Raw genomic sequence first — 14,195 nt, 5'->3', positions numbered from 1 at the left:
CTTTTTTTCACTGGGAGTTCTTGGGCTCATAGTTTACCTTTAACCCTGTATCCTGCTGCTGTCACTGGCATCCAAAGAGGGTTTGAAAACCCTGTCTCTAAGGCACAGAGATTCAAGTTTCTTTCACTGGATATCATTCCAAGCTGTTTCGATTTTTCTCAACAAACATGTGCTTTCTAAGTAGAAAAAAAATGTATAAAAGCAGAACAAAATACGTTTTAATCCATCTGGAATTTATTTTAGTGTGAGGTAAGAGTCAGGATCTAATTTTTCTTTGGTCACACGGATGCTTCTGCTGTCCCCACACCATGATGACACTCACAATAATGGCTTCCTCAGTTGACCACCCATCAAGACCTCAGATGTCTGCAGCTTTGCTTCTAGTGGTTGTCCAGCCCTAGGTAGCCCTTCCTCTGTGTGCTGCCTCTGCCCAGCATGGATTCTTGCTCAGCTGAGCAGCCTCCAATGCCTTCCCTGTGGTCCCAACTCTGCTTTAGGGTTTCAGAGCCCAGCTATATCCTTGATCTGGGAGGGAGAAAATGAAGGAAGTCTGCCTACTTGCCAACCCCCTCTCAACACCTGATCCTCTATACATCAGCCTGTTCCCCACTCACTAAGTTCCAAAGGGGACATTTGATGCACGGGACAGGCCTAGGAAATGTGGGCAAGGAAGGGTGCAGGAGCTCCTGGGAGGGAGAGATGGGCAGGCCCTGGCAGGATTACCCTGGCTCTGACCTGAGAGATTTGGGGGAGAAGGCAGTCCAGGCAGGATTGAGAGAGATGGCAGCATTAGGGCAGAGGCGGGAAAGGGATTATTAGAATCTCTATCCCAGCCAGCTCCTGGCAGCCTAAGAGGCTGGATTTATTTCTCAGGGCTACAGACTACTGGGCAATTAGGCCTCTGTCTGCCCTTGGGATGCACTCAGAGCCACTCATTAGGTAGGAGGGTGGGATCAGACTCAGTCTGCGGTTCCTGGTCTCTCTGCCCACCTCTTGGACATGACATAGCTGGGGGGTCTCTGAGGAAGGAAGGACTATTTCAGGCTCTTCAGGCCCTGCCCTAACCCTAGGGTAGGGGGCTGCAGAGCCTCCAACAGACATGCACATCCCCAAATGGATGTTCAAGAATTCCCAGATAGCTTTTTCTCACATGGGCATACCAGGTGCTATCAGTGCCCTTCTGAGAAGAGCTGGGTGGGCCACAGGACTCTCGAGGACAGCATGGCTTCACTGCAGCCACAAATCCTCTGCCCCCTTCTCTGCCAAAGACCTAGCTCTGAAGGTCTCCCCTTCCTTTCTGGAGGTCAGAAGACCATCTGTGAAATGCTGCAAAAAACTGCTGATGCCCATCTCAGAAGAGAGAAAATGAAGCCCAGAGGTTCCTCCTTACCCCCACTGCCCCTGAGTCCCATTTCCCATCGCATTCAGGAAGGGAACACCATCCTTCACAAGTTTCTTGTACACAAGAGGCTCTCTGCCTCCACTGAACCAGCAAGCTGAGGCCCAGAGAGTCTGGGCCTTGTTCAAAGTCCTAGTCAGTCTCGGGTCAACACAAGACAGTTCAGGCTGGAGCTTCTTATTTAGCAGTGCCTAACTGCATATAGCTGAATCCAGTCACACCCCAAAGCCTTTCTCAAAGAGGCTTCACCACTACCACCACTATCACTACCAATTCCTCAGTAGGTCTACTCTTCCCTGCCCTGTGTCCTGATGGGCACAAACCTACCTATTGACAGGACAATAAGTAAGGGACTGTCCCCTGTCCCCTTTTGTCCTCCTGCAGAGTCCAATCCCACCAATCCTGGATGGCCTTGGAGGTCGAATGGGCTGAGTCATTCACCTCCCAACTACAGCTAAGGGTCTAGAAGTTAGAGCAAAAAAGCAGCTGTACCCACCCACACATGTATGGTTGCCTTCTTTCAGAGCCCCAGTACCCAAGAGTAATCATGCAGTCAGCAAATGTCAGGCACCCCCTAACCAGATTCCTTATTCACCATTCCTGGGACTCACTCAGTAAACCTTGCCAAACTTGAGCCAGGCTCAGAGTGTGCAGCCACAAGCTATTCCATAACAACACAGACAACTCTAGAGGGAGGCACAAAAAAAAATCACAATCCTCAAGCTGGCCCAAGATGCTGCAGCAGCTGGGGGAGAGGGGAAGGTTGCTGAGGGGCAGGAAGATGGGACCAGAGGAGAGCTGGCTTGTTATTGTTAGGGGTGTGGACATTTGCTATGAGTGAAAAACAGGACATAGAAGGAGCACTGCAGGCAGAGGGACAGTGGAGCAAAGGCAGAGAACCCTGCAGGGAATGGGGAGAAGCATGACAAGGCCTGGGCAGCCAAGCGTTCAGGGCAGAGGAGGTGGGGACAGACTTCCCTCCAGCAGGCATCTCCCTGCCACGGCAGGAGGGGCTCCCATTAGATCCCATCACAGAAGACAGGCAGCTGGGATCAAGACAGTTGACCTTGTCCTCCCCACTCCCCTGTGCTGCTCTGAGCACAGCATGGTTGGCACAGCACGGTCTCATCCTCTCTGGAGATGGCTTCCATCTATTCAGGCTGAAAACCATGGGATGATGGAGTCATCATGAGCATCCCTTCTCTCAGTCTCCACCTAGCCAAAGTGTGATTACACACATTGTAGATGTCTCTGAATTCCTCCTCTCTTGCCTATATCCCTATGTATCCCCATCCTTGAGGCCTTGGCCTCTCTCTTCTGGCTGCCTGATCCTCCTTACCTCCACTCCAAGATTCTCAGAGCATGCTCCATGATGTAACCCACATCAGTCTGATGCTGGCTCTCCCTGGCAGGCCCTGGCTGTCTAGCACTACCACAAGGATCAGCTCCTCCCTCTCCCCCCCTCACCCCCCACCACAACTTTTCCTTCCTGGACACACAGGGCTCAATTACTTTCTGTTCCCTAATATAAGATACTGAAATACACAGGTGGACTGCTCTTAACACTCCTCACCCAGAGGATATGGGGCTAACTCTCAGCTTTCCCTGGGCTTGGAAATGATCACCCAGGGTGGTCTGGGTGTGTTAGTGCATGTCTGTTCCTCCACCAGCCTGGGAGGGAAGAACCAGATCTAATATACATGTGATCTCAGAGACGATACCAGGAAGTGTTTGTTAATTGAATAAATAACCAGTGCATCTCAGACAAGACCACTGGATATGGAAGCAGGAGAGTAAGAGGGGGACAGCAGGCTGTGGGTACGAGCAGTGTGGGCAGAGCAAAAGCTGTGCCTTTGGCCCTTTGATTTGAATAAACAAATGTCTCTTCTTGGAGCCCCATCTGTAAGATGGAGGGGATCAATTGAAATCATAACAGCCTTCAACAAAAAGGCAAGCGAAACAGCTGACTACCATAATCTGCTCCTTCATTGTCTCTGGCTAGGAAGTTCCTCTGAGCCTCTGACCCAAATCCTTCCTGCTACAAGGCAGCTGGTTTTGACACTGAACTGCCCCTGTAGACACGCAGACTTCAGGGAGCCCTGTGGGGACTGCCTCAGAACAGTCTTCTGTCCTACCAAGTCCTTAATTGGCAGTCACAGACAACAACCAATTAATTATCCCCAGTTATAAAAAGCCTTGCTTCCCTTCTTTGCTGTCAAGTGAGGCAGCCCCCCCTGCAGCCTGGCTCCTCCAGGCCCCCAACCCAAGGCAAGAGAGGCCATCCCACCTCTCCGCTGCCCAGTTTCCTGTTTGTAGACTCTGTGCTCTGAGGCAGGAAGGGAGGAAGCAGAGCAGCCTGGATGGGGGGAATTCTCCTGAGCTTTCGGCCACCCTCCTCATCCCAAGTCATCTTGAGTACTCACGCTAGATTTGGACCAGAGAGCCACTAGGGGACCCAAGCCTGGCATCTGAGGACACTCCTTGTCTTGTCCTATCTCCCTCTCTCCATCACTCAGCTTCCCTCCTCCCTTCCCCCCGCCAGCGAGTTCTTATTTAGACACAGGCATCCTCAAGACACACGTGATTTCCCCCAGCCTCATCTTCCCGAGGCTCCTGCTACAGGTCTGCTATGACTTCCCATGTGGAGCTTTCTTGCCTGGATTGCTCCATCTGTGAAGTGTGCCCACAATTAATCACGACCCACAGGGGTACTGTAGCAATTAGTTGAGCAAACCATGCAAACCACTGTAGCCTGCACTCAGTAGGGACTCAACAAATGTTCACTTTCAGCATTATTCTCATACTTGCTGAGGAGGAGGAGGAGGAGGACTAGGTGACTTACCTGCCTGTCTGTCACCCCACTTCACTGGTGAGGCTCAAAAGAGATTAGCTTCTGAGTCTGGGGGTGCAGGAGGAAGGGAAGGCGGGAATGAGGAGAGGCACTGGGTCCTTGATGGTCCCTCCTCTTGCAAGGGCCTCTTGTTTTGGGGCAGTTCTCTCCCTACCAGCAGCCCCAGAGTTCAGCGTGGCCACTGCCAGTCCAGAAAAATTTATGGAACCCCCTGCTGTGCGCCAGGCCTGTCTCTGAGACACCAGATCGAATGTTCCTGTCACTGTGCCTGGCCAGAGAGCCTAGCCACAGCCCCTCACTGTCTTGGCCCAGCTCTTGCATAGGGGACAGGAGAGAAGAGGGAAGAGGAGAGAAAAGATGTTTGTGTAAGTAGGGGAGGGGCAGGATGAGCTGAGCGACTGCCGAGAGGGGAGCTGGGGAGGCTCCTTCTCAGCTGCTAGTCTCGGGTCACTTGAGGTGAGCTCAGCCCCTTCCACAGAAGGCTGCCACCTTCCTCCTCTCCAAGCCAGCCTGGCTTGTGGTCTCCTGATGTTCCTTCAACACTGGGCCCATAGCTGGTGCCCCAAACCCTGGAATCCCATAGGGTGCACCACCCCAGCTCCTAGCCATGGCTTTGCCCATTCAATTCTTCCACCGAGAACCCTGTGCTGCTCTGCTTTTCCTGACTCCATGGCATAGGAAAGGCAGGCCTGGGACCATGGAAGGCTGTGGGGCATTCTGGGAGATTCATCTTCCTCCAGTGTCTGTCCTGATGGCCAAGAGGCTTTCTGCTGGTGAGCTCTGTCCTTCTATTACCTTCCTCCTGTTCCTGCTGTCTTCCTACCCCTGAGGCCCCCCACCCCCAGTTACTGAACCCCTTGGGGCCAGATCCAGCTCAGCCCATCCCAGCTGTGTGACCTTGATCTAGGCAGTACCTTCTCAGGCTTCTGTTTTCCCATGTCCTACTGAGGACAGGACCAGAGAGTCAGCATAGCACCAGCTCCCAGCAAGCATAAGATGGGGTCTAAAGCTCAGGTCAGAACAGGGTGTGGAGCTAAGTCAAAGGCCACAGAATGCTGGTCTTCAACCCAGCCTTCTCCCATGTCAGTGATAAAGAAGACAGGGCTTGAGCATTTCACTCCTAGCACTGTGCCTGTCTCATGCCAGCTCATGAGAGGGCTGTGTTTTCTCCTCAAGTGCCCAGATAAGGCAGTTCATGGGAAACTGAGTACCAGAGGAAGAGGTGCCACTGCACATCAGCCCATCTCAGAGGGAAAAGCCACAACACGTACATGGTGCTCATAAGGTGTCTTGGGAGACCAGTCCAGGCTGGAGCCAGGGTATAAGACTGCAGTCCCCTGTGTCAGCACTGCCAGGGGTTTCTCTGTGTCCCTGGTCAGGCCTCTTCCTCTCTCATGCCTCAGTTTGACTATATGTCTTCCTCCATGTTGGAATCAGGACAGTATCCACTCTGGAGTTCACTACTTCTCACCATCTGGGTTATGAGTCTAGACTTGTGACCCAGTGTAGTGCTCTGGACAGACAGGTGGACAAGCCTCTGACCTCCCCTTGACCACTCCAGCCTGTTTGGGGCTGGCTGAACTGGAGTCTGGCTTCTTTGTTCAGACAAGCAGGAGGGAGGAGGGAAGTTGTTCTCCAGGCAGCAAAGCTTTTAGATAAACACCACTGGAGAATTGTATTCCTTCAGAAAAGAAACTAGATCCACTGGCTGATAGCGCCCAGGGGAAGAGAGTGTGGATCGGGAATAGTTGGGGAGCCCAGCACTGAGGAGGCCTTCTTTATCCAGCTTAGTGCCTATTGCCAGCTCTGGCAGGCTGGTGGCTCAGGTGACTGGGCCCCTGGTGCCAGGCCTTGACCCTGCCAGCTCCCAGGCTCCAAGATGGCCGGGGCCTACCTCCTCACCCTCCTGCTGGCACTTGACTGCCCATTAACCTTCCAGCTCTGCCAGGAAGCTGAGCACTTCTTTCTTCCGGTCATCCTTCCTGCCCAGGCCTCTGTCAGCATCTCTTCTAACAACTCCCCACATCCTTGGCAGAATGAGCTCCTTCCTTGCCCACTTGGCCCAGAGCAACCCAGGAGTTACCATGGACCCATTTTATAGAGGGATAAACTGGAACCCAGAAGGGCTATTATCTGTCCAGAGCCACCCAATCTCCCTGGGCCACTGGCTGTGGCTCATGGGGTCCATCCAGGGATAGCTCACCGGTGTGGTGTCATCATGGGAACGCTGGTAGCGCTTCCAGCGGCAGCCGTAGATGCCTGTGAGGCAGGAGAGGCACAGCTGGGGCTCATAGTACTGCAGCGGCTGGTGTCTCACCATGCTCGTGCCCGTGGCCCTGGCACCAGGCCCTCAAGCGCCCATGGAGGCCCCTGGCTGGTCCTGCAGAGAGAAACACAGGGCTGTGAGGAGTCAGGCCCACCACTCCAAAAGTTATTGGAGCCTAGGACAATGTGGATTACCTTCTGCTCAAAGCCTCTAAGCAGGTCCTGTTACCAGAGTGAAGACCTATCCCCTGCTACTCACCCATGACTTCATCCTCCTTTGTCTTACTCCTCCAGTCACACTGATCTCATAGACATTGCCCTGCATGCTATTTTCTCTGCCTGAAATGCTCTTCCCTTAGAAACCTGCATGGCTCACTCTCTTCAGTCTTGGCTCAAATGTCCTTTTTTTCAATTAGCCTCTCTCTGTGTTGAGACAGAGTCTCACTACATAGCTCAGCCTGGCTTTGAACTCACAGTGTTCCTGACTCAGCCTCCCAGGTGCTTGGATTATAGGGATACAACAATGAGATTTCTCAGATGATCATATGTACAACTGGGACTCCTTTCCACTTTCCCCAAGTGCCTTCCCACATTCTCAGTTTGATTTTCTCAGTCATGTTCTTAAATATAATTCAAGCTTATTTTGTCTACATACACCATTCTAAGTTTTCTGAAGACAAGGATTTTGTCTGTTTTATTCTTTGTTGTACTCTTCATAACTGGAACAGAGCCTAGCAATAGTAGACTTTCAAAATAAACATTGTGTGTGTGCATGTACATGTGCATGTGAATGTGTGTGTGCATGTGCATGTGTGCTGGTACTGGAGCTTGAACTCAGGGTCTCATGATTTCACTTGGCTTTTTATATTCAAGGCTAGTGCTCTACTACTTGAACCACTACCTCCACCTGAGACATTTTTCTGGTTAATTGGAGATAAAAGTCTCAAGACTTTTCTTCCTAGGCTGGTTTCAAACCTCAATTTTCAGATCTCAGCCTCCTAAGTAGCTAGGCCAAAACAAACATTTAAAAATGCTTTATCCAAAACTGAAAGAGGGAAAGGGAAGGGGTGACACTGTCTAAAAAGAAATGTACTCTTTACCTGACTTATATTACTGTAACCCCTCTGTACATCACCTTTATAATAACAATAAAAAGATGCTAAATACTTTATCCTAAAAGGTGGCATGGACCGAGCACTTAAACACAGCAAGCATCATGTGAATATTTTACACCCCTGTTCCATATCGCTGTCACACCTACCTAAAGTGGCAGGTAGTGAGTCTTAAAACAAACTGAGGCTGAGAGAGAGAGAGAAAGGAGCAGGGTGTGGGGTGGGCAGGAGCTTCCTAAGTGCCAAACAGGAAGCACTTGGGCTCTGCGGGTCTCTGTGGCAAACACCCAACTCTCAGCTATAGTCATAACAGCCATAGACAATCCATAAATGCGTGTGGCTATGTCCAATAAAGCTTTATTTATGGACATTGAAATTTGACTCGCATATAATTTCCATATGTCATAAGATACTCTTGTTTTGATTTTGTTCCCCAAATGTTTAAAAATATAAAAACCTTCTTAGCTTTCAAGCTGGACAAAAATAGGCACCAGGTCAAATTTGGTGAGACCATGCTTTTCAGTTCGCCAAGCCCTTGGTTAGAGGGAGGTCCCTGGAGTCAGATTTCCTGGGTGTGAATTCTGGCTGTGCTGTGTGACCTTTGGTAAGTAGCTAAGTCTTTCTGTGTCTCAGGTTTCTCATAAAATAGGACTAGTGATGACAATGTATTAGGAATGGAAAACAGTACCACCACTTTGGGAACTAGTTTGGCACTTCCTTAAAATGTCAAATGTAAAGGTTATCATATGACCCAGCAACTCTACCCCAGGAGAAGTGAAAATGTATCCACTCCACCCTACAATGCATTCATAGCAGTGATTCATAGCAATCCAAAATATCCATCAGCTGAGGGCTATCATCCCATGGAATATTACTCAACTATAAAAGAAATGAAATATTAACATATGCTACAGAACACATGAACCTTGAAAACATTATGCTAAGGGAAAGAAGCAAATTCCATTAGGTAATCTCTAAAACAGGCAAACACATGGAGACAGAGTGGTTTAATGGTTGTCAATGGTAATCAGGAATTGCCAGGACTGTTAAGGGATAGACTGAGGTAAATGGGAATGTGACTGTCAGTGGGTATGCGGGGCAGGGGCTGTTAGGATGATGGAAATGTGGAATTCAATAGTGGTAACTAGGAATTAGGTGAAAACTGTGTGCATATACTACAAGATGAACATACCAAACATGAATCTGCACACTGGAAATATTTGCATTTTATGCCATGTGATTTTTTTTTTTGTCGGCCGTGGTACTATGCCATGTGGTTCTTATCCCAACTGAAAAGTAATGGTACCACTTCCTTCCCAGAGAAGAGCAAGAATGAAAGCAAGAATGACTGGAAAGCACTTGGAGTGGTGTTCAGCGGGTACAGGGAGACCATTGTGTCTGTCCTGTTCCCACTGTCTCAGGACGCAGGACAGGTTCAAAACATAGAGCTTTGAGTTCTGGATGTGTATAGACTGGGATGTGGAGTTGGGGCCTGATCCCTCATCTTCCTCACAACAGTGCTGAGGTGGTGCATGACTCCAGGTAGAAGGTATTCACAGCCAGTTTCTTCTGGTCATACCTGCCTAGCATCACCCCATGGCATGTCAACTCTCTTAGAGGCATCCCAGGTTGCCAAGCAGGAGTTGGACCTTCAAGATGTCCCGGATTGCTCCATCAGGCTCCCACAGGCCCCAACAGGTGAAGAGTTCCTGGAGGTCCCTGGAGAAGGAACACTGTATGCCCATAGGCCAGGCAGGGAGTGGGGATGCTGTCCCCAGTGCAGCTTGTGAAGTAAGGACTGGAAGAGAAGAGACTATATGCATGTGTATGGGTATATGTGCATGTGTGCATGTATGTGTGTGTGTGTGAGTGACAGAGAGAGAGAGAGAATGCTGTCAGCTTCACTTTGTTCTACTCAGTGTGTGCACTGCTGACAGCGCCCCCCCACACACACACCTACACCGTGGTTATCCTCATGTCCCCTGAGGCCAGCACAGGGCAACAGAAAGAGAAGGTACTGGAGGCTTCCTGGAGTGGGCTTCAGAGGAGGACCCAGGAATTCTTGCTAACAGATATGTGGCTCGGGTACTGGGCACTTGACACTCAGATAAGCCTCAGAGAGCAGCTTCTTCCACTCACCCCCAGCCTGTCACCACCCCTCCCTTTCTAGCCAGGCTAATGGTATTACTTGCACCAATTGATTTCTCCCAAGCTACCTCCCAGGGTTGCTGAAGCAGCCAAGTTCCTGAGAAATCCCCTGCAGAGAGCCCCGGGACAAGAGAAAGCTGCTATCCAGCCCCAAGTCCAGTTTTCTGTCTGAGTGCTTAGCCTCTGCCCTGCATTCCCACGGTCTCCTGTTTGCACAGGGCCAAGACCTTCCCTGGGTCCATGCCTGAGGTGGAACAAGTACCTGCTGTGAAGCACAGGCACGAAGCTGGGGGCCTCTGCCATCCTGCTCTCCTGGAATGCACCTGACCTGCGTCCCTGCTCCTCTTTCCTGCCGAGGCTGCCAGCTACCAGGCCCTCCCGGCCCCCCAGGCCATGCTGCCTTCTCTCTTTCCTGAGAGTGGAAAGTTCCTAGCCAGGTGAGAGGGCCTAGGATTCTGCCTTGAATTCCCCAACTGAGTTGTTTTGTGACAGAGCACTAGCTAGCTGTCTTTGAACCTTAATTTATTACATAAAAAAAAAAAAAAACCAGGGGGGCTGGATGGCGGTAGTCCACAAAAGTACCCAAGACCGCAATAAAAAGGAATAAAACACTGCTGCGTGCTATGACATCAATAAATCTTGAAAACATTACGCTAAATAAAGGAATTCAATTATAAAGGGCTGTGTATTACATGACTCCATTCCTAAGAAATGTCTAGAATAGGCATAGACAAGAAGTAGATGAAGGACGCCAGAGCTGGGAGGACCAGGGAGGAATGGGGATGACTGATCATATGAGTATGGAGTTTCTCTTTGGAGTGATGAAATGTCCTGGAATTATATAGTGATGATGGATATATGACTGAATATTCTAAAAATTGTTGAATTGGAAACTTCAAATAGGAAGATTGTATAGGGTGTGGCTTTTTAATCTCAATAAAATGAACTTCAAAAAAAAAAATGCCAGCTCTGGAAATTAACTAGAGATTGTCTGCTTGGTGTGGAAGTGTTGTAAGGACATGACAATGGCCTGGGGTCCTTGTTTATACCTGGGTCCTTTTCAGTCCCGCCCAAGCTGGAGGTCTCTGGGAATGGCTCCGTTTCCTTCCAAAAATCTGTTGTGCTCAAAACTAACGTGAGCTCTTTTTCTCATTTGCAAGTAAAATCCTTGTCTAGCCCAAGACAACCACTGTGTTCCTGGTGCTTAGTGGTTTCTACAAACTCTATTGCTGTATTCCCAGAAGTGCTGAAGCCAATATATGCGTGCTATTACCATGAGTTGTCATGATGGTCACTGGTACCCCGGGCCGTAGGGCTTGCTGGTTGCCACACTGAGTGCTGCACTGTAGAATGCCTGACAATGCCCTATGCAATGGAGGCCCGCAGCCTTACTCCACACATTAAAGCTAAGGGGTTGAGTGAATGTGCAGCCACACAGTGAATGTTGTTCTATAATAAGAAGAATTGAGCCAGCAAGCCACAAAAACTCACAGGAAACTTGGAAGAATATTGCTAATAGTGACAGAAGCCAATCTGAAAAGGCCACATACTGTGTGATTCTATCTATATGACATTCTAGAAAAGGCAACATTGTGGAGGCAGCAAAAAGATCAGTGGCTGTAGGGGCTCAGGGAGTGGGAGAGAGAATGAGGCAGAGCACAAGCTGGGGGCAGGAATGGGGCAGTTACCTAGTCTGTACGTCCCAGTAATGCCACATGCTTTCATTACATACTAGTCAAGCTCTATAAATGTGCAACACAGGCCGGGTGTGGTGGCTCATGCCTGTAGACCCAGCTAATCAGGAGATGGAGATCAAAAGGATTGCTGTTCTAGGCTAACCTGGGCAAAATATTAGTGAAAGCTCATTTGAACCAATGGCTGGTTGCAGTGGTGTTTGCCTATTATGCAAGCATAAACAGGAAGATCATAATCCAGATCAATCCAGGCATAAATATAAGACACTATCTCAAAAATAACGAAAACAAAAAGGGCTGGGCATATGGTGCAAAGTGGTAAAGCACCTGTGTAGCAAACAAAAGCCCTGAGTTCAAACCTCAGTAATACCAAATTAAAAAATAAAAAATAAAAAGAATGTGCAACTTAACACAAACTGTCAATTTCAGTTAGTAATAACATAGCAATATCCCTATATCACTGTAACAAATACACCACAGTGATACAGATGCAAAGAATGGTGTGTAGGCTATGGGGAGGGGGCTCTGTACTTTAGTTGTAGGCCAGATAGCTAGCTAATCATGGAGGACAGAGGATTTGAACCCAGGGTGCTGACTCTGCCAGCCATAGCATCCAGCAACCAGCACCTCCCACGGAAGAGCTCAGTGTTTTGGTTGGCACCAGGGGTGTCCAAGCAGGGAGGGCAACCAGTGTTGGAGGACAATCCCCCCAGGGGGTTCTAGGGCTGAGGCAGCCAGGTCTGGCCTTCTCTACAGCCTGCCAGGGCCTGGGAGAAGGGAAGAAAAATGGGAGAAATGCTCCTCTCCCTCTTCCTCAGCCTTGACGACCCTTACTGGGGCCTCAACACCAGCTTAGTCCAAGGCTGATGGTCTGAGGCTGTGCTATACCACCAGTCAGGGTGACTTTCAAAGCTCTACTGTGACCCCCAGCTTTCCTATCAGCATGGAGAAGCAGAGGGGCCAGAATACCTCAAATGATCTACAAGAATTTTTCCAGCACTCAACTTCCAAAACTCTAGCCACCTCTCCTTCTTCATCCCCGGAGCAAAGCAGAGACATGCTGTTCAAGGAGGATAGTCCCACAGCCCCTCCTCAGGCAGGAGGGGGCCCCTCCATTCTCAGGGCTAAATCACTGGAATCCTGACAGTGACTCACCCTCCTGGGACCCAGTTCAACACTTGGAAGAAGGCTGCCGGAAGGCCTGAAGCCTAGTTCCACCCCTACCAGGCTGCCCAGAGCTCTACCACTGCCCAAGGGCCCCTGCCATCTTTGGCAATAGTCAAGGAATAGGGACCGGGGCCTGGATCACTCACAAACAGTAATAGGCTCTGGAGTCCCACCCACACATACCTCCTGGCTGTCCTCCCTAGAAAGTGCTGCCACCTTCTCCCATCAGGAAGGATAGCTTCCTCCTCCAACTGCACCTACAGGGCACTACCTGTCCTGCCCTATGACCCTGAAGCTCACACAGTGGCGTTTGAAAGGCCTCCATTTGAAAGGTGTCCAGCAGCTCTTGGAGTGAGATTCATGGAGAATCAGTGTGGTTCACTTCAAGTAAACCTCACAAGTGAAAGACACTGAACCACTGGGCTTACCATGGTCCTTAGCAAGCACAGATGCAGAATGGGGCTAGGGTTCTCTGTGGTCCTTCCTCACTGTATGCCCAGCTCCCAGTCTCACCTAGGGGCTGGGAGCCCCTGTGCCCATCCTCAAGGCCTGGCAGCCTCTCACTTCAGTCTAGGACACCCTTTCCAGAAAGCCTCCTGACAGAAGGGTCAGTGTCTCCTCTGGGTCCCAGAACTGGCCTCTGCATAGAGGCTACCTGGATAGATGGAGCTATCCAGAATTCAGAAATAAGGCAAGACAGAATGCAGAAAGATAAGCATTCTAGGGAGCAGAGAGCACAAAGCCAGCCTGGGAGGGGAAGCCAGGAGGGGCAACCAGGGCTTCTCCAGGCTCTGGTTAGCAGATCCTATTTGGGTAGAGCTTTTGAGTAGCAGAAGTCACCTCATTCCTCCAGGGACCCCCAGCAGGGCACTCCCTCAAAGAGCTTACCAACTAGACCATCTTCCCAAAACAAACAACCCAATGGAAACCTCTAACACAAAGCCCTGTCCCAGGGTGGGGCTAGAGGAGGTGAATAGGGCTGACTGTGGGTCTTCCCACTCCTAAGGCTCATGAAAAACCCACCCAAGGAAAGGTGGAGCCCACCAATCCCAGTCCCCACACCACAGCACTCTGGCCTTCTGCAGTATTCTGTACATTCTAATACCTTCATTAAGTGGCTAGGATAGCCGCTCCAAGTTGTCACCAACTTACTGCGTGACTTTGAGTGAATAGTTCCACCTCTCTGGGCCTCAGACAAAGCCCTAGGTTCTAATGAAATGTGCAGAGAAAGATGAGGCCTAGGGCAGGAAGATGTCTGTCTCTCAGGCAGGTGCAATGGGTTTCTACCCACTGCTGGGAGTTGGAGAGGCCTCAGAAATGAAAAGGCCAGATGGGTCCTACCCCCATCACGCCAGCTCATTGTTTAGGGAAAAGCTCATGGGTGGTGGAGAGCTGACAGCCAGAGCCCTCGAAGAATTAATCACACCATAATTAGGGTCATTAAGAATCTCACATAGCAATGTCAGGGACTTCTATTTACCCTACTCTTCTGTCCCAAGAGGCAGATTGTGTTCTCTCTCTCTCAAAGGCTGGAGGGGAGGCAGATTAGGCCTTCCTAT

At 50.0% G+C, this 14,195-nt stretch overlaps 1 protein-coding gene across 2 annotated transcripts in view; it reads right to left on the bottom strand.

Annotated features, from left to right (window-relative positions):
• The window catches only part of Gdpd5 (glycerophosphodiester phosphodiesterase domain containing 5), an 84,881-nt gene that overhangs the window by 34,385 nt on the left and 36,301 nt on the right, over positions 1 to 14,195 (bottom strand). For both annotated transcript variants that reach the window (XM_042690100.1, XM_042690101.1), the window contains exon 2: positions 6,454 to 6,630. In XM_042690100.1, the coding sequence (XP_042546034.1) occupies positions 6,454 to 6,570 (117 nt within the window). In that variant the 5' untranslated portion in view covers positions 6,571 to 6,630. The remainder of the gene's footprint in view (positions 1 to 6,453; positions 6,631 to 14,195) is intronic.

Source organism: Dipodomys spectabilis, unplaced genomic scaffold, assembly GCF_019054845.1.
Source record: "Dipodomys spectabilis isolate Male_0828 unplaced genomic scaffold, ASM1905484v1 ptg000003l, whole genome shotgun sequence".
In the NCBI taxonomy this organism is placed as follows: Eukaryota; Metazoa; Chordata; class Mammalia; order Rodentia; family Heteromyidae; genus Dipodomys; species Dipodomys spectabilis.
This window is presented reverse-complemented; position numbering and strand designations above follow the sequence as displayed.